The 20,821-nt window shown below is 44.6% G+C and overlaps 1 protein-coding gene, 1 non-coding gene and 1 pseudogene across 2 annotated transcripts; 2 read left to right on the forward strand and 1 right to left on the reverse strand.

Moving 5' to 3' along the window:
- Positions 1–2,837: 2,837 nt before the first annotated feature.
- LOC142449621 (small nucleolar RNA SNORA5) lies at positions 2,838–2,972 on the forward strand. Its single transcript, XR_012784754.1, has one exon. It is a non-coding gene; the product is annotated as a small nucleolar RNA SNORA5 (small nucleolar RNA).
- Positions 2,973–6,871: 3,899 nt separating this feature from the next.
- Positions 6,872–9,867, forward strand: JAGN1 (jagunal vesicle mediated transporter 1). Its single transcript, XM_075550813.1, has 2 exons — positions 6,872–7,110; positions 8,925–9,867. Exons 1-2 carry the CDS (start codon positions 7,022–7,024, stop codon positions 9,385–9,387), a joined length of 552 nt encoding a protein of 183 aa, XP_075406928.1. The 5' UTR covers positions 6,872–7,021; the 3' UTR covers positions 9,388–9,867.
- Positions 9,868–13,447: 3,580 nt separating this feature from the next.
- LOC142449337 (aminoacyl tRNA synthase complex-interacting multifunctional protein 1 pseudogene) lies at positions 13,448–14,679 on the reverse strand (annotated as a pseudogene).
- Between the last annotated feature and the right edge of the window lie 6,142 nt (positions 14,680–20,821).

Here is a 20,821-nt window from a genome sequence, read left to right on the forward strand (position 1 = left end):
CGCTCAGGTTGGAAGGAACTCAAAATATGACTGGGGAAGGGCTGCCTCCTCAACAGAGAGCTGACTCTAATGATGTGGATGAAGCAAAACATTGGGGACCTGCATTTGCTAATGGGGCACCTCTCAAAATGAGAAGAAAGAGCTTCAAGCAGTCATTAAGAATCAGAACATGAAATGTATGAACTAGGAAAACTGTCAAAAACAAAATGGACGGGATGTATAAAGATCAGTATCCTAGGCATGTGTGGTTGTTACATCATCTGTTGTCAAGTGGAGAGGATTAAGAGTGAAGGGGTGGACGTTAGCCTGTCAATCAGGTCACAGCTTGATGACCTCATTTGGAGGCACTAAGGAGATAAATAGCTCGCTGGAGGTGGGACCCATGCTCATACCCTGGGAGACATTGCAGCTGACAAGACACAGGGAGCTTCGTTAGTGCCCTGAGCTGGAGAAGCGATGTAGAGACCCCTGCCAATGCTAAGATGCTTACAACACCACTGGATCCACAAGACTTCCCATTCACTGGCCTGTGATCTTCCTGCATTCGGCGTCTTTGCATGTGTTTCGTGAGTCTGAAGGGAACTTTGATCAATTATTTTGCTCCTCTGAAGAATGTCCAAGGACCATGGTCTTGGGGCTTTCACCAGTCTATCTGACAAGGAAGCCTGGGCATTGCTAATTTTGAGTTTTGCTCCACATCTTTCTCCCACTATCCAGGGGCTTCTAATGCAATCCCTTTCGGAACAGTGGGTGCTAGTAGCCAGACAGCATCAGCAGTTCTTCTGGTCTTAAGGTTGGGGAAACAGATGCTCACTTGGCCCACTGGGCCATCAGATTGTTTCCATGTGTCTTCAGTTTTCTTCACTAGTCTTCCCTTTGCTCAGGGAGAGACCTGTAGGTTGCACCTCTTTGATGGTCACTGATGAGCTTTTAAGACCCCAGTCATTACTCACCAAAATAGGATGTAGATTTTATGCATTGTATTATGCAATCGAGCTCGGTGTCGCCCGAGACTATGGTCCAGAGCCCCTAACTCAGCAACTCATCCTCTGAAGGTGCCTGGTTATGCCAAAGAAGCTTTTATAACTTTGACTTCCGTGGATATAATTGCAGCAAATTTCCTCTGTCAAACACACACATGCCAGGCACACATTTCCACTCTCCCTCTCCGACTTATTCAGTCCTTAGTGTAACCCAAGCGTCCACCTGTGGGTCACTGGGATGTGCAGTGTAGATGTATGAGTATTTGCCTCTACTGTCTTTACTGCTTGCTCTGCTCACACTGCCCTTCCTTGCCTCTGTCATTCTTTGCCAGCCTCCCTCTCATTGCATACATGCCTGCTCTTCACCTCAGTTCTTTGAGTCTACTTGACTTGGCAGGGGTTTTTTTCCTTTCTTTCAGGGTTTTATATCTGTGGTCCCTTTGCCTTTTTTCCTGCGTGGTTTTTGCTAAGAAATAAGAACTTGGTCTCCCTGACTGTGCTTGATAGGAAACTTTTTGTTCCTCCCAAGTGGCTCTCAGGATGTTTTCCTTGTTTGGGTTTTGGAGAGTTTCATTGTGATGTGTCTTGGCGATTTTATTTTGGGGTATATGCTATTTGGGGTTCATTCAGTTTCTTTCTTTTTTGCATTTATTTATTTTTAATATTTTTAATCATTTTATTGGGGCTCATAGAGCTCTTATCACAATCCATATATACATCCATTGTGTCAGGCTCATTTGTACATATGTTGCCATCATCATTTTCAAAACATTTTCTTTCTACTTGAGCCCTTGGTATCAGCTCATTTTTACCCTTGATAATTTATAAATCATTATTATTTCATGTCTTACACTGACCCATGTCTCCCTTCACCCACTTTTCTGTTGTCTTTCCCCTAGGGAGGGGGTATTCAGTTTCTTGAACGCACATATTTTTGTCTTTCGTGATGTTAGGGAAGTTTTTAAAAATCATTTTATTGGGAGCTCTTACATATACCATAACATTTCATAGTTCAATCACATCAAGCAGCCTTGTACAATTGCTAGCACAGTCACTTTCAAAACATTTTCTTCCCTCTTGAACTCAATATCAGCTCCCCTTTTTCCCCTACCCCCAGAAACCCTTATTATTACATTATATATTATTATTATTAGTTTGCTGTATCTTACATTATCCAATGTATCCATCACCTACAATTCTGTTAATCGTTCCCCTCACTTGGGGGATAGGGGTGGGGTGGAATTTTATTCCATAACTCTTCAACAATTTTGTTTGTGCTTTTTTTAGTTCTCTTTCTGTTCTAATATTCCAATTATATGGAAGTTATCCCTCTTGATTCTGTCCCACGTAATTCTTAGACTTTCTTCAAGTTCCCTCATTCTTTCTGGTTTCTCCTCTAGCAGACAGACTCAGACGGGAGATTTGTCTTCGAGCTCACTAAATTCAGCCACCCATTGATTCAATTCTACTTCCTTGCTCTTTCAATGTATTATCTATTCCTGAAATCTGATTATTAATCTTCTGAATTCCTATTTGCTATTTTTGTTCCTTTCAATGTTTCATTTATTTTTTGCAGGAACAGGAAGTAATGTTCCTGCAATGGCCACACTTCAGCAGGCTCTCCTGTGTGTCCTTCTACCCGCCTGGATGCTGCCCTTCCCAGGGACAGCCACCACCACACCCCAGCACAGTCAGAGACATTGGGAATGCTCCCTGCTCTCTCCTCTTTAAAATCTGAATAGCATGGATTTAACAAGAAGGCTCAAGTTTTGGACATGAGTTTGGGGTATTTGTATCATGGTATTAATGGTTTCAAGAAGCCCACTCCATTCCAACTATAAAAAGATACTCCACTGCAGTTGTGTCAAATTCAGTGCCTGCCCCACCCATGGCTGGCACTGGCCCAAAAGGCTGTCACAGAGACACTGTAACTTATGGGCCTTGATCCTCTCTGCCGAGTCTCAGGTCTACATTTTGTTACAGACATTGAGGGGAAATAAATAAATAGAAGATGCTCCTGAATGAGTGGAAACTTTCCTGCCTAGCCTGCTGCCCAGTCCCTAAGTCCCCACCCACCATGAAAAGAAAATGATGTCTTTCAGATTTGCTCTAGATTGATGATTCTTTGAACTTTTGGCTTCTTCTTGGAATTGAGTCCAGACATTTTGGCAGTTTGTTTTTAGAGTGTTTTCCTAAATACTAATAAAGTGTTTTCTATTTTCTTTGCTTTCTTCCAAAAGAGTCTAAACAACATACAAGTTTTTGTGCAGATAAATGTTCTCACTTCTTTTGGGTATATAACTAGGAGCAGAATTTCTAGGTCACACAGTGTTTTATGTTTAAGTTTTTGAGGAATTCCCAAGCCATATTCCAAAATAGCTGTACCATTTTACATTTCTACCAGTAGTATACAAGGGTTTGAATATGTTCACATTCTTATTGATATTTGTCATTATTTGTATTTTTATTTTAATGATAATCCTTGGTATGAAGTGGAATCTCATACTGGTTTTGATGTTCAGTTCACTTATGTTGAGCGATTTTGAATAGGTTTGCATAAATGCACTACTTAGTCAATATTTAAATTAAAACACAAGCTCTCAGATCTAACTCTGGAAAATGATTGATTTGGGTAAATTTGTTTTTGACAAGCAACTGAATATTTCTATCACAGGTCGTCCTGGGCCTGGCTTACCAGCAGTGCAATCTACTGAGAAAATCCCATTTGTCTGAGTCTGTTGCACGGTGGTGGCTTGCATGTGGCTGGGATGCTGAAAGTTGTGCCTTCAGTACTTCAGATGCCAGCAGGGTCAGCCATGGTGGACAGGCTTCTGCAGAGCTTCTAGACTGGGAACAAATTAGAGAGAAGGAAGAGGCAAACTACTTCTGAAAAATTAGCCACTGAAAACTTTATGAATCACAGCAGAACACTGTCTGATCTAGTGCTGGAACATGAGCCCCTCAGATTGGAAAATATTCAAATTATGACTGGGAAAGAGCTGCCTTCTCAAGGTAGAGCTGACTTTATTGACATGCATTGAGCAAAACTCTTGGACCGTCATTTGCTGGGGTGATACCACTCTAAATGATAAGAAAGGGCTGCAGACATCCACTATAATCAGAACATGGACTGTATGCAGTATAAATCTAGGAAAATTGAAAGTCATCAAAAATGAAATCAAAATGATAAAGATCAATATTCTAGGCATTCATGAAGTGACATGGACTGATACTGGACATTATGAATAAGATGATCATATGGAAATGACAAATCCAAGAGGAATGGCATTGCATGCATCATCAAAAAGAACATTTAAAGATCTATCTTGATATACAGTGCTCCATAATTGGGTAATATCTCTTGAACAGTGGTTACCGTGGTGAAAGAAAAAGAGCTGTTGTTTAAGTGGCACTGAGTTTCTATTAATGGTGGTGGAATAATTTGGAAAATGATATCAATAATGGTTGACAGCATGAAGAGCCTCATTAGTGGCAATGAATTATACATGTGGAAGTTAGGGAACTGGGAGATTGTTTTGCATATTTTTGCCACAATTAGGAAAAAATAATTGCATGAGTAGCAATGATTACAAGGAAGGAGAATATGTTCTAGAATTGAATGTGGTTATAATGGTACAACTCTTCTTATTGATTGACTTATTGGTCAATTTTCTGATATGATTGAATTAGTGAATTATATGACATGTAGGTAAAGTCCAATATAACTTTTTTTTAATAGGATAATCTATATGCCTGCAAGGAAGACCAAAGACCCCTGGTGGTGTAATGGGTTATGAGTTGGTCTGTGTTAGACAGGGTTCTCTTGAGAAACAAAACCAGGACACTTATGATTATATATATTTAAGAGGCTGATATACACAGCACAAAGGAATGTAACAGCTAATTAGTCCACACAGCAGTACAGAGGACTCAGTTCAACTCACGAGGGCCTCTGGGTCCAAGGTCAAGGAAACAGCGGAGTCTTCCGTAGGGCAATGCAGGCAGTCCAGCCACAGGCGGCAAACAGCAGGGCCAGTCACCAACAGTCAGCAAGTCGGCAGGATTGGACAGTGGCCAGCTCTAGCACCAACAGCATCGTGAATAGGTCTCAAAGGAACCTCAAGCTCTAGCTATATGATCTATGGGCTGTGTGGGCTGGCAGTCCCACAGGTAGTGTAGTTCACAAGTTGAGGCAGAGAACTAGCAGCCGCATGCTGGTACAATCACCAAGGAGCAAGAGAGAGAGAGAGATGGGCTTTGCTGAGACATATGTCTCTATGCCCTCCAATCAAACTGTGACCTTATTAATCCCACATGTTCCTATGGGCCAGGTTGGCACAATAAACCTACGTATCACAGTCTGCAGTTTGAAGTCACCACCCACTGCTGGGGAGAAAGATGAAGCTTTCTGCTCCTGTACAGATTCACAGCCTCAAAAGCCCACTAGGGCAGTTCAACTCTGTCCCATAGGGTGGCTCTGAGTCTGAATGGATTCAATGGCAGGGAGAGAGCAAGGAAAACCAGTTAGTACAATTCTTATTCAGAAGACCAAAGAAGAATTGATACATTTGAATTGTGGTGTTGGGGAAGAATATTTAAAGTATCACAGTCTGCCAGAGTAACAAACAAATCTGTCTTCCAGGAATTATGGACAGAATGCTCCTTAGAAGAAAGAACGCAGATACTTCCTCTCATGCACTTTGACATGTCATTAGCAGAGAACAGTTCCTGGAAAAGAACAGCATGCTGGGTAAAGGAGAGGGCCAACAAAGAAGAGGCAGACACTCAGTAAGGTGGACTGACACAATGGCTGCAACTTAGGGCTCAAACAGGAGGATGATTTGTGAGGATGGCAAAGTCAACTTGATGGCACCTAACAGTGACAATGATCTAAAAGACCTTCTGTTGTTTGTGCATTTTTGGTTGTTTTTGATAGACTGACAATTAGGTCCCCTAATTTTATTCCTATCTTATCTTCCAGGAACTTCATAGTTTTAGCTTTTGACACATAGGCCTTCGGTTCATTTTGTGTCAGTTTTTGTGCAAGGTATAATGTTCTTGATGCTTTTGAGAAGAACAATCCGGCTATCTTGTAGAACGTTCCTTCATTTATATTTGCCTACTATTTCTTCAGGACCCCTTCCAATAAAAACCAAACTCACTGCCATCGAGTCAATGCCGACTCAGAGAGACCCCTCTAGGACAAGGTAGAACTGCCCCTGTGGGTTTCTTTACAGAAGTAGAAAAACCATGGGAGGTGCAAATAGGTTAAAAGTGGCAGGGTCAGGTCTATCTTCTAGCTGGACCTTGGAAGATTGCTGCCTGGCCACTGACACCCATCCCCAAAGAAAGAAAACAAAACAACTAAAAACCAACCTGAAACCCCACAGTTTCTACTCTGACATACCTGGGGATGCCATGACTCAGATCCAAGTCCCCACCACCAGTTTGGCTCCGATCTGATCATTTCTCCACCATTAGATTAAAGTTTTGTACTTTGTGGCAGACACATTACAGAAGTGATACTGCGTTCTCACTCAGGGTATCAGGAGGCACAAGGTGTCTGTCACATTATTTATTGGTTGAGCAATCAATCTGTGGGCCATATTTTGAGAAGGAGAGAAGGTGGGCTAGTGGCAAAATCTCAGGACTCTTCCAAGCATTCGGTTTCCCCACCTGCGTGGCGGGAATTTCTAAAATTCTTATTAAGGTTTAAGAAAGCGAAAGCGCTCCAAAAGCCTCGAAGCAGAGAGCCCAAGAGGCCAGGCGGCGAGCGTGGCAGAGACAGTGCCTTCCCCGTCCACTGGGGGCGTGGTGGAGGGCGGGCCGGGGCCGAGAGGGAGCCAGGGCGCGTGCGTGCGGCGAGCGACCACCGAGTCGCTCCTCCCGAGCTAGAGAGGCCGGAAGTCCTCCAAGAACCTGTTCCGACGTTGCGACCAGTCGGCTGAGGTGACCAGAATTGAGTCTTGCAGGTGGCGCGGCGCTGTGCTCGCGACAGCGCTTCGGCGTGAGAGACTCCGGGGTCCTGGGCGGGCACAATGGCGTCTCGGGCAGGCCCGCGAGCCGCCGGCACCGACGGCAGCGACTTTCAGCACCGGGAGCGCGTCGCCATGCACTACCAGATGAGGTATGGAGTGAGGCGAGCGGCGCGGAGGGCCTCTCCTCGGAGGGCGCCGACGGCCTGGAAGTGACCCCGACCCCCCCGACCCTGGCCTCGGGGTCTGACTCCTCAGACAACTGCGCGCCTGCCTAGCGCCCTCCTGTGACAACCCCGGGTCTGTCCCCAATCCTAGGATGCCCCCCGCCCCACCCCTGCTCCCCCTCTGCAAGCCTCGCGCGGCAGGGGGTCCCGAGTCACAAAGGTCTGGTGGCCCCGTGTGACCTGGGCACCCAGTTTCCGATCAAACCCGTTCGTTCGATTGCGGAAAGGAGGAACGTCGGCGAGCTCGCGGTTCGCGGGAAAGACGCAGCACAAGGCCAAGCACGTTCACGAGTCGGCCTCCTGCAGCTGCTGTTAGATTCGGGCTTTTTCTCCCTTCTGAAAAGGGGCATCCTTCCCACCCCCACCCTCACCCCCGACGATGAGTCTCATAAACGCTCTCCCGTTAGAGCTGCTTTTTCCATTCACGTATCTGTTCGACAGATGTCGATTGAGCTTGGCCGAAAACACTGTGTGCATACCTTCAATAAAAATTTTATTTAAAAAAACAGCCAGAAAACATCACTCACCAAAAGCTGGTACTTGCTTTTACAGAGCTTGAAATTATACACACACACACACACACACACACACACACTATTTTTTCTTTCTGCTTTTCTGCTTTGAATATTTAAAGAATTCCTCCTATGAGCCCATTCAATGCTGCCAGAATTATCTTCATAACCTTCTTTCCAGAGATTTTTTTATATTAATAATTTTGGGGGGGGCTCTTACAAATCTTCTTCTAACAATCCATCATTCAATTGTATTAAGCACACTTGTACATATGTTGCCACCAACATTTCTAAAACATTTTCTTTCTACTTGAGCCCTTGGTATCAGCTCCTCATTTTTTCTCTCCCTCCCCCACACTCCCACCCTTGGGGATCCTTGATCAATGATATATTACTGTTGCCCCATGGACCATCGTTTCCTTCTCAGTCTCAGGCTCCTAACCTCTATTCACAACCCAAGCAAGTATTTTTATACCTGCCCAGAGCCCGAACACTGCCCTTGGGCTGTGAACAGGATGTATTGGGGACCTAAGAGAATTAAACATATGAAAGGAAAAAAGTTTTGAGAATGATGATGGCAACATATGTACAAATGTACTTGACACGATGGATATATGGATTGTGAGAAGAGTTGTACGAGCCCCAATAAAATTATTTTTAAAAATAAAGGAATAAAGAAAAACAAGTATTCTAGCTGGAGAGTGTGGGCAGTTTGGATGGTTTCCCTTCCCGAAATCATTGTTCTCAACAGAGCTATGTGTGTTATTGCATCTGCCTTTGTACTCCTTCACAGTCATTGTACCTCCATGCTCTGATACCTCCCCCCATACACTGCGTGCCTGCTACACCCGGCCGCTTGCTCTGCCGGAACACAAATGCTTGGGCTTTCTTTGTCTGAGTACTATGAACTCTGCATGTCATGCCCCTCTCCATGCCATCCCTCAGAGCATAGCCCAGATTCCAGCCTCCTTCCCTATTCCTCACTGACATCCCAGCCTAGGCATAACTGCTCACTCCCTCTGATTCCATATGCTTGGGAATTTTACTAGCACTTCTCTACTTGCTCTTTTAAAGTTTACTTCTCTGTTCCTCTTGTTCCTTGCCAGTCCAGGCAAGGACTTGTATTCATGTTTCATATGACCAGGGTCCAGTGTAACTGTCTGGCATACTGTGGGTGGTCAGAGATTTTTGAATGAAAGGTGCTTCTCCCTCTGCTCTGCCCCACAGTGTGACCCTGAAGTATGAAATCAAGAAGCTGATCTACGTGCATCTGGTCATATGGCTGCTGCTGGTTGCCAAGATGTGCGTGGGGCACCTCAGGCTCTTGCCGCACGACCAGGTGGCCATGCCCTATCAATGGGAGTACCCGTATTTGCTGAGCATCGTACCTGCTCTCTTGGGACTCCTCTCCTTCCCACGCAACAACATCAGCTACCTGGTGCTCTCCATGATCAGCATGGGGCTCTTTTCCATCGCCCCCCTCATCTATGGAAGCATGGAGATGTTTCCTGCTGCCCAGCAGCTCTACCGCCATGGCAAAGCCTACCGCTTCCTCTTTGGTTTTTCTGCTGTCTCTGTCATGTACCTGGTGCTGGTGCTGGCAGTCCAAGTGCACGCCTGGCAGCTGTACTATAGCAAGAAGCTCCTAGACTCTTGGTTCACCAGCACACAGGAGAAGAAGCGTAAATGAGGCCTGCCTGCTTGGTGGACTGCTCTTGGGATGAAGCCTGGGCCTCCCACTGAGCAGAGTGAGACAGCTGTTCTGAAATGTCTGGCCTCTGCCCAGTGTTGATGGCAGCTAGCACAGACTAGGTCCAGTCTCACAAAAGCCCCCTCCTGTTGCCATCTGCTGAGGCGGTAACACTATTTTTAATTTATTCCTGGATTGGGTTGGCTGGAACTGGTGACCAACAGCTGTAAAACATACACTGACTTTCAGCTAGTCGAAGTTGAAGCCCTTCAGGATTCTTGAAACAGAACGTTTTCTTTGCCGCCCCTTGGTTGTTCTTCCACTTCGACCCATCACCCTTTCTTTAGCCACAGAAATGGAAGGAGATGGAAAACAAATTCCACCCAGAAAATGTATGGGAGGTGGTTCTCCCTGTTGGCTGTGGTCTTGATGGCAAAGCATTTTCATTCAAATCTCAATAAAGTTGAGCATCTCAATAAAGCATGACTGCCCTGTCTAGTGTGCCTTGTGTTTGGGGTTGTAGTGTGTGAAAGCAACCTGACAGTGGCAGGAGCCATATATAGAACCTTTCCATCTATACAACCTTTCAGTTATTCCATTTGTGTTATGCACTCAGTTAATCGGTCAGTATATTGTGCCTTGATACTGCATGATGGTACCCAAAGGAGTTTCAGAGTTTCCTCAGGGTAGAATGCTTGCTGTCTAGATGGAACAGTATACGTTGAAACAACTAATGAACACAGCCATGGTGTGAGCCCATCTCCTTGAGGACCTTCCTCTTTTTCACTGCCCCTCCTCTTTACCAAGTGTGATGTCCTTTTCCAGGTTTGGCCTCCTGTAACGTGTCTGAAGTTTGAAATGAAGTCTCACAATCCTTGCCCCCTAAGGAGCATTCTAGCTGTTCTTCCAAGCCTGATTTATTTGTTCTTTTGCTACTTTGTTGGTTTTCACCAATGCCATAGTTTGAATCATCGATTTTCTCCAGTCCTCCTTATTCAATGTCCCAATATGTGGGATGAGGCTGTTAATAAGTAGGGAGTAGTGTCGGGTGTAGTTTGAGTCAATCTCAAAAGAGATTAAACAATCAAGAAAATACATAGAAAAAGCACTGCCAGGCTACATGAAGATCATGCGTAGCAGAAACAAAAAAAGAGACCAGGACTTTCTCCAGAACTGATGGGAAAAGTTCCTGTGGAGCCATCATCGCCCTGCCTTCAGACTTGCAGCTTCCTCCACTGTGAGACTCCCACACTCCTAACCTCCTAAACCATGGACTTCCAAAAGAATAAACTTGTCTTGGAAAAGTACAGCTAGAATGCTCTTTAGAGGAGAGGATGGCACGACTTGGCCTCACATACTTTGGACATGTCAGGAGTGACCGGTCCTTGGAGGAGGGATGTCATGTCTGGGAGAGGGGACCCTTGGCAAGAGGACTGCAACAATGGGCTCAAGCAGCAATCGTGAGGACGGCACAGGCCCTAGTGCTGCTTCTGTTGTGCGTGAATGGTCACGGTGAGTCAGGACCGACTCAAGGTAGCCTAACAACAGCTGTGGGAAAATAAACTTGTTAAAAGCCATCCACTTGGATAAGACACCTTGTTTTGAAATCTTTCCCTTGCTTAAAAGCACCCCTTTTCTATTTTTCTAATTCTTTACTACTTAGCCTTTGAGGCTCAGATTATAGTTTATTTTTATTTATTTTAAATTGGGAGTTAATAATGCATCATCTCATAGTTCAATCACGTCAAGCAATATTGTACAATTGCTACCACAATCAGTTCCCAAACATTCTTTCCCTTCCTGGACTCCTTGACTTCTTCACCCTTTTATCTCACACCCACCCCCTAGACTCAGTTTACATGCTAGTATGGGCCCTTCAGTTCAGGAGTGATGGTTCTTTCTCTGAAGGCATGTGACAGTGTTATCTCTGCTCACCACCTGCTCAATACTCTGCACATAGTTGCAGTCAGGTTTTATTTAAAGAAGTAACTTGTATGAATGTAGACGAAGGCCAGATTGAATTTCATGGAGGAAAGAGCCTAGCAGGGGGTCGCGTTTGGAGAGGCAACTAGGAGCAGAATGGAAGTGGGTGGGTAGTGGAGTCTGTGCACCCGGCACAGATGACTAGTTTCCAAAGTGCTGGGAGTGCAAAACTGTAGTTAAAAAAATGGAAAGACCTCATAACATGGAGGAACCTGGAAACTTATGCTGAGTGAAGTTAATAACAAAAGGACAGATTCTGTCTAAAGCCACTTCTATCAGGATAAACACCAAGAAGAAGGCTGGCTTCTGCTTCTAATCCAGTCTCCCAAGCAAAGAGGTAGTGTGTGCCTCGTTTCCATGAACTGTATGTCACCCTTATATGTTACCTATATGTCACCCGTATATATTACCTCTATATGTGCACCTAAAAGCCACTTTGACAGAGGAGAGCTCACCTCGGCTGGAGTCAGTTTTTGTACAAAATTATTTAATATTGATGGCTGGAGTCAGTTTTTCATGAGCATGGAAATAGAGGGGACCATTCAGCTGCTGTTACACAGATTGGTGCTAAGGTCACCAATTTCAAACCAATACCCCTACCAAAGGGATGAGCAAAACATGCTGGAATTTCAAGTCAAGATCAAGGGCACGTATGACTCAGAGAAGGTGATTTCCTATGAGGTAAATGGGGAGGAGGATCAGGGGAAAAACCCTTACCCAGAACTGTGTTCTTACTTGGACGCTTTTGACCTGGTTTCTATCCAGCCCTCATTCTCATAACACTTGCTTTCTACTTGAGCCCTTGATATCAGCTCCTCATTTCCCCCCTCCCTCACCACTTCTCCTTTTCTCCTGAACCCTTGGTAATTTGTAAATCATCATTATTTGTCACTGTCCAACGTCTCCTTTTACCCACTAGTCCATCTTCTTTTGATGCTTCCGTCATTGTTCAATATTTCCCATAGAATCAAGGCTTGGGGAAAATCAAGGCTTGACGTTTTCTTGACTTGCTTCAGCTTAAGATACGCTGAGCTTGTCTTCTCTTTTGGTTTTCTAACTTTCTTTGCACACTTTATTATGCTATTTTACTCTTTCTTTTCCAGTTGCCCACTAACAGTTTCTGTGCATCATTTCTTCCATTTGCTTTAGCTACTCTACAATAAAGAGCAAGTTTTAGAGTCTCTTCTGACATCCGCTTTGAGCTTTTATTTCTCTCATGTCTTTCAAATAACCTTTTGCTTTCTTCATGAATGATGGTCCTGTCCTCCTACGGGACATCTCATTGAGTCCTCTTGAAGGCTTGTTTTATCTCCTATCATCAGGTCTTCTGCCATTAGTGCTCAGTCCATCAAATCTGTGCTTGAGATGTTCTCAGCATTCAGGTGCGATAGATTTAAGGTTGTATTTTGCCTCTGATAGATTTACTTTAATTATCTTTGCCATTGATGATCTGTTCCACAGTCAGCCCTTGGCCTGGTTTTAGCTACTGCTGATAAGCTTCTCCATTGTCTCTGCACAGATGTAGTCAGTTTGATTTCTCTGTTTTCCATCTGCAGACATCCATGTTTCTTATTGCCTTTTGTAATATTGAAAAATGGTATTTGTGGGAAGAATGTATGGATTATGATAGGAGATGTAAGAGTCCCAATAAAAGTATTTTTAAAAATGGTATTTGCTATGAACAATCGGTTGGTCTTGCCAAATTCCATCATGAGATCTCCATGCTTTTTCTATCACCAAGTCCCTGTTTTCCAACTACTGTTCCTTCCTCTTTGTTTCCAACTTTTGCATTCCAATTGCCAATAATTATGAATGCATCTTGATTGTATGTTTGATCGATTCAGACTGAAGACAGTAAAATTCTTCAATTTCTTCGCTAGTTTTTGTGGTTGGTGCCTACATTTGAAATATAGTTCTAATGATTGGGTTTCCTCGAAGGCGGATAGATATAATCCTATCACAGACAGCATTGTACTTCAAGATTGATTTTGCCGTGTCCTTTTTTTAAAAAGTCATACACATTCCTTTTTATTGTTATTAAAACTTTCTTTTGTGGATGTCTATAAATTGTTTCACTTCATTTGATTCCACTGTTGCTCGTAGATCGAGCCCTGCACACTCATTTTCCCTTCAAAGGGGACGTCTTTGTATAAAGCTACACACTCAGCATTCATGTAAAGATCAGGCTGGATTTTCTCCCAAATTTTCTTCTTAGGATTTAGCCCTTTGTCAGGCTCTCCAGGGAAAGTATCAAAAGTAATTCTGTCTCCAGGAACAGACCCATTAGGAGGAGCCAAGATTTCAGTGTTCTCCGGGGAACTAGCACACATCACCGTTGCTTGTGACAGTACTCCCTCATCTCTGCAGGTTTCAGATTACAAAGTAAAATCACCACCCGATTTTTCATCTGTTCAAGAGGAAAATGAGTCACCAGGCCACTGAACTGTTCTTGGTACTGATTCTCCAACCTCTGCTTCTTCTACATACAAAGAATCTGCATGTGGATGTTTTTTGTTAGCGGTGATAGGACCATTCCAAAGATCCAGGTGGAAAACATCAATTGGTTTTGAATCAGCACTTCCTGTTCCTGACTGCTGCTGCTGTTTTTTTCTTCTCCGTTTTTCTCTTTCACCGTCTTTTCTTCTCCTCCTCTGTTTATCTGTTCTTTGGCACCAGGAGGTATGTTGTCGGGGTAGATTGCATCACTTTTGTAGAAAGTGTAGCATTAGCTTGTAGTTTTACTCCATTTAGAACTTCAGCCTGGATTAGCTCTTGTTTCAGTTCTTCAATTTCTTGCTTCATTTTTGCATTTTCAACTTGAAGTTTCTTCTCTTCTCTCAGAGTTCTCTGCAAAATTGCTTTCTCCTTAAGAAGAGCAACTTGCTGCTTAAGATAGTCAATAATTTGACCTGCCTCTGCCCAGTCTCTGAAGAACAGCATCATTGGTTGCCCTCTTTGCCAAGAATCAGCAGAAAATCATGAAGCGATGGGCCTCAGATTCCAGCTGGCCTCGGTCTCCTGCAATGAACATCATTCCTCTGGGTTGTGCCATTCCTGACATAGTAAACCATAGGATTTTCTGATTCAAAATGACCAATACTAGTCATTTCAGTTCACTAATGCCTAAGATATATGTGTTCCGTTTCATTTTTGATGACTTCCAATTTTTCTAGATTCATACTTCATAATTCCAAGTTCCTGTTGTTAGTAGATTTTTGCACTTGTTTCTTCTTCCCTTGAGTTGTGCCCCATCTGAAAATGAAGATCTTGAAGGCTCCATTCCCACAGGCTTTACCTGACTCACGTCATCATGGTCAACCCACTCTGAGAAATCAGCTCCTCCTCAGTCACTTTTCCAGTACCTCCCACTCCAAGGGGCCCACCTCCTGGCACCATCTCCAACAATGTTCTGCTTCCATTTATTAGGCCTTAAGTATCTGACAGTGTTTCGAAGCTCCGCATATGCGTTCAGTGAGACTTGCTCCGAAATGGGGAGCTGAGTCCTTTGTTGTCTGTTCTTAGTCTACAAGCTCCACTGAATCCTGTTCACTCTGAGGGACCCTGCTGACATTTGAAACACCATTGACATAGCTTCCAGCTTCACAGCAACACACAAGCCCCCACAGTATGACAAACTGACAAGTGGTGGATGGCAGATATAGTTAGGTTAAAATACAGTATCATTTGATCGTCCTTTCAACCCATTTTTAAATTGTTTCAGTTAAAAAAAAAAAAAGCGAAGGGGAAATCCATGTGGATGAAGCCTCTGGTGAATCCCTCCTGACCACAGACCAGGGATGTGAATAGCCTTGGTATTGTGCAGAACGCACTGGAAAGTGGACCGTTGGAGAACAAGTTAGGTTAAAATTTAACACCTTATCATTTGATCACCCTTTTGACTCATTTATCCTAGTTTTTAATGTTTTCTGACTTTTTGTTTGCTAGTTTGTGTACTTTCTGTGAGATGCAGCTGGAGAGACAGTAACTGAATTAATGGTAACATGGGGTATGACAGGATAGGTTGGGGAAATGAGGAGCTAAGAACAAGGAGTACAAGAAAGAAGAAAGTGTTGTAGAATTGATTGTAGTAATGATTGTATAACTCTTCTTTTAAAAATCAGTGAATTGAACACAATTTTTAAATTAAATACAATTTTAAGTTGAATGATATTTTATGACCTTTGTGTACCTTTAGAGACCCATTATGAAAATTATTGTCAACAATACAGGGAGAAAAAAGTAGCAACACTAGTTTATTTTTGTTTTCTATTTGTTGCCTTGTTAGGATTCTGTGTATACGGTCTCTCCGGTAATTTTTTCCTGCCTTATGTTAGTTGTGACTGAAGTAAGCAATTTCTCTTTGAAAGGAATCTTGATTTAGTGGAATTTATATTGGATCAGAAGACTGGGATTCAAATACCATCCACTCATCATGGGGCTAAGATCAATCTGCTTATTTCACAGGATAATTTGGAAGATCAAATATGGTGGAGTAAAATATACATATGGTGGAATATTGTGAATTATATAGCTGTGTGTATTATATAACTGTCAATGTGAAGGATGGTCATTTCCCTCAGGTTTAAAATAACTAGAGCGTCTAGGAGTTGGGGAGACCCTTAGAAGTTGTCGTCTAAAAACAACAAAAATGTACTCCTGTGGAGTTTATTTTGACTCCCACCAATCCTCTAGGACAGAGGGATAGCTGGTGTGTTCCAACCACCAGCCTCTTGGTTAGCAGCCTGATGTCGAGCCCATGGTGCCACCAGGACTCATGCAGAGTCTAGTCCAGGAGTCCTGAAACTACAGCCCACGGACCACATGCGGCCCACTGAGGACATTTATCTGGCCTGCCGGGTGCATAGGAATTTGTTCATAGTTTTTTTTTAAACGATAGTCTGGCCCTCCAATGGTCTGAGGGACAGTGAACTGGCCCCCTGTTTAAAAAGTTTGAGGACCCCTGGCTCTAGTCCATGAAAAGGACAAGGGGGTATAGCGGTGAACACAAGTTCTAAAGTTAGCTCGATTTAGCTTGGAATTCTAGCCAGGCATTGTTCTACAGATCCATATGTGCGCCTCTATTTTCACTCTGACTCATGGGGATCTCCCAGGTGGTTGTGAGGATCAAGCAGGAGAAAGTGTGTAAACAGCCTAGTATTCAGTAGGTGCTTAATAACTATCAGAATCCTTTCTTTCCATGAGCACTGTTGGCTTCCCTTCTCAGCCTGGGACTCCCTGCCTCTTCTTGGGGCATAATTTCTTGCCTCTAGATATGCGAGGTTGATCCCTTCTGAGGAGTACAAGGAAGGAAGGAAGGAATACTTGTCCTCTCTTGGCTTACACAGCTTTAATTGGTTGAGTCTTCCTGCCCAGAAGGCCCTAACAGTGGGCACACTTGCCCCAATAAGCTTTAGGGATTTGGGTGTTACAGAAAGAGCAAGAGCTGCTGCATAGTGATCTGACTGGAGTCCAGGTATGAGTAAGACTATGACAGAAGAAACATGACTACCAAGGACATATAATTTACTCCAAACATGTACAGGTGCCTGACAGACCCGAGCTTAGGGCTCAATCCCCAAGAAAAGGATATTAGAGCATGAAGACTGAATCAGCTCATTGAGACACAAGCCACAGGTGAGATAGGTCTCTGGGCCTTCCCTGGGGACCGGATGCCTGTGTTAAAGGCCCTTAGCATATCTCTGCTGCCTGTGCTCCAGTTGGCTGTTCCTGTTCTGGCTTCAGAGCTGTTCCTCCTTTGTTGATACTTGCCAAACAACCCCTGCTGTCTAAGACCTCTGACTTCTGAGAACACCATTTTAAAATCTACTTTCCCTTTTCTTTCCCAGGGAATCCACTTCCCTCTTCACCCTGGCAGCTACATCTCCCTACTGAACACTCTCTTGTCTCTGCTCGACAGGGTCCAAACGTGCTCTGACTTCTCACGAAATCTCCCCAAGCAGTGTATTCTGGCAGAAAGAGCCAGAGAAGCGTGGTGGTGGGCAACCAGCTCTCTACTTCGTAATTATGTGTTTGTATAGTTACTTATCTTCCTGAGTGTTTTCTACTCCCTAAAATAAACAAACAGTAGAAGAAAACAGAACTAGATGAAGGAGAACAGGGTTTCAGGACTGGAGGGAGATTCACTAACAACCTGCAAAATGCAGATGACATACATAACCTTGCTGTCTGAAAGTCAAGAGGACTTGAAGCACTTACTGGTGAAAATCAAAGACTATAACCCTCAGTAAGGATCGGAACTCTATGTAACACCCAACCCAACCCAACCTTAACAATTGAACCAATAAACAGGTTGAGGCTGTCAAAGATTTCATTTAGTTGGATCTACAATCATTGCTCTTGGAAGCAAAAGCCAAGAAATTAAATGACAAAGGCATTGGGCAAATCTGCTTCAAGGAACACCTTTAGAGTGTTAAAAAGGCAGAGCTGCCAAGCTGCAGTGTTTTCAACTGCCTCCTGTGCATCCCAAAGTGGGACAGTGAATAAGGAAGACAGAATTAGTGTTCTTGATGAAGAACACCAAGTATAGCTGGAAAAGATAACAAATGTCAAGAGTAACCCGTCGAGTAAGCAGTCTGTGACCTCCAGGACTCTAGTACTCGGTCAGTGAGAGGTGGGCAAGGCCAGGGCCTCTCACGAGGGGCTCGTCTCCAGGTGATGCTTTCTCCTGGAATCTTTTGTGGAACCAGCACCACAAGAAGTCAGGAAACCAGTAGGACAAAGAATAAGTGCAGACCTCCTCATCTCCTTTCTTTTCTTTCTTTCCTCCTTTCTCATTTTTTTGGTTTCTTTTCCTTTCTGGTGTGCTTCTTTCCTCGCTCACCCACCCACACCACCATCCCCACTTAAAAATATATATTTTTGGTCTCCTTTTTTTGTCCCTCTTCCTACCATCCCTTACCCAGGGCCAGAGAGCCAGCGACCGAATATTTTCACTGTAAGAATCCTATCAGAAGAGAGAAAGGGACTGGATGGAGCCGGGTCTCTGATGTGATGTCATGTCCCAGCATTGACAGCTCATTTATGCAGATCTAAACCACTTGCCCCAGCACAAGGCTTTCAGAGGATCCTTCCTCCAAAGTGGGGAGCCAAAAGTCCTTCTTAGCCTGGAAGCTCTGCTGAACCTGTTCACTTTGGATGACCCTGCTGGCATTTCAAACACCAGTGGCATCACTGCAACACACCAGCAACCAGTTAGACAAACTGACAGATCAGCAGGTTTCTATGGAGAAAAATGCAGCATCAGGATCGGAGGAAGGCTTATTTACAACCTGAGATATGTAGATGACACAACCTTGCTTGCTGAAAGTGAGGAGGACTTGAAGTACTTGCTGATGAAGATCAAGGATGGCAGCCTCCATCATAGATTACAACTCAATGTAAAGAAGACCAAAAATCCTCACACCTGGACGAATAGGTAGCACCATGAAAAACAGAAAAGGCTGAAGTCATCAAGCATGTTGTCTTGCTTGGATCCACAATCAGTGCTCATAGAAACAGCAGTCAAGAGGTGAAAAGTCATATTGTATTAGGTCAATCTGCTACACAAGACCTCTTTTAGACTATTAAAAATAAGAATGTTACTTTGCAGACTAAGGTGTGCCTGACCCAAGCCATGATATTCTATTGCCTCGGATGCATGTGAAAGTTGGACACTGACTAAGGAAGACTGAGGAAGAATTAATGCATTTGAATGCTGGAGAAGAATATTGAAAGTACCATCAGCTGCTGAAAGGACAAACCGATTGGTCTTAGAAGGACGGCCAGTATGCTCCTTACAAGCTAGGATGGCAAGACTTTGTCTAACATACATTGGACATGTTGTCTGAAGAGCCCAGTCCCTGGAGAAGAACATCGTGGTTGGTAAAGTGAAGGGGCAGCAACAAAGAAGAAGGCCCTTGAGGCAACAAATGGACACCGTGGCTGCGACCATGAACCCAGGCACGGGAACAGTTGTGAGGATGGCGCGGGACCATGCTGTGCTTCATTCTGTTGTGCACAGGGTCGCTGTGGGTCAGAACCAACCGGATGGCACCAAGCAACAACAAGACACAGCAACAGACCACTTGGATCCCACAGGGTCGCTGTGCGTCGCATAGATCCACTGACTGTGGCAGAGAGCTTGGTTTGGTTTTTGGAAACCACTGTGAAGGGACCCTGGCTGAGCACAAGGTCAGCAGTTCCAATTCCACCAGCTGCTCCATGAAAGAAAGATGGAGCTGTCGGGTCTTGCATGGACCAGTTTTACTCTGCCCTACGAGGTCCCTGTGTGTTGGGATTGAGTCCGTGGCAGTGGGTTGGGGTTTTGACACCACGCTGAGTGAGGTAAACTTTGGGGAGCCCACCCAAGACCATGGTCTCCTCCCTCCAGATCTTGGTTTGCAGGAATGGGCTCCAGGCCTCCAAGATGACTGAGGCAAGTTTGCTAAGTTCCCAGGAGCAGAGGGAGAGGATGGTGTGGGAAGGAAGACAATGCAGATGTAGAAAGAAGCTTCCCCTGGGAAGGGGGAAGGGTGGGCTGAAGTGGAACAAGCTGGATGAGCTGAAGACCTGGGCCCGACCACTTTCAGCTGTCTCACAGGGTGGTTCGGAGGATCGGAAGATCGACTATGAAAAGTGCTTTGGGAAATATGCAACGGATGAACTTGGACAGAATGTATCTCAATTTACATTTATTCGTAAGCTGCACCTCCATCAGGGCATCAGCTAGGCACTAAAGAGCCTTGGCGGCTCTGTGGGGTTGGCATTGGACTGAGACCAGCAAGACGAGGCTATCTGCTCCCATAAAGATTTACAGACGCAGAAAATCACCCAAGGGTCGCTATGAGTTGGAATCAATTTGGTGGCGGTGGATTTTACTGCTAGGGCAACAAAGAATAAGAAGGGTCCCTATCCTGTAAAGAACTCAAAACGAGGTTATTTTCAGGATGATGGCTAGGGTGTCACCCTGAGACTGGGGAACTAGGATCCCTCCAAAGAAGGCTGTGGTGGTAGTGGAAGGCGGCCCACGCCGGGGTGCAGGGGGGGGGGGGCAGCGATTTCAAGATGCTTGAACCTAGTATGTGTGCCCCAAACTTTATTTTCACTGCGCGTCACTAAGGTCAGGGCTGAAACAACTCAAATGCTCCATGTGAGGGAGGAAGCCAAGGCATGCATTCCGGGGGAGGGTCCCCACAGGAAACCAGGTCAGTGTGGGGGCCCCAGCCCCCTGCTCCCAGCACACTCCTGCGCAGACTTCCAGGGGGCGCGGACCCTCGTAGCCGCAGGCCCAGTGCTCAGAATCCTCGGGTTTGGGGGAGTCCCGGTGTGCGGGCAGGTGAGGTTTAATAAAGGGTACTAGAGAGAGGTGTTTTTGTTGTTTTGTTTTTCCTGCCCAACTGGCACGGATGCTTTAGGCACCTCTGTCTCCCCAGCACCGGTGCACTCGGGGCAC

The sequence above is a fragment of the Tenrec ecaudatus genome, chromosome 5 (genome assembly GCF_050624435.1).
Source record: "Tenrec ecaudatus isolate mTenEca1 chromosome 5, mTenEca1.hap1, whole genome shotgun sequence".
NCBI lineage: Eukaryota > Metazoa > Chordata > Mammalia > Afrosoricida > Tenrecidae > Tenrec > Tenrec ecaudatus.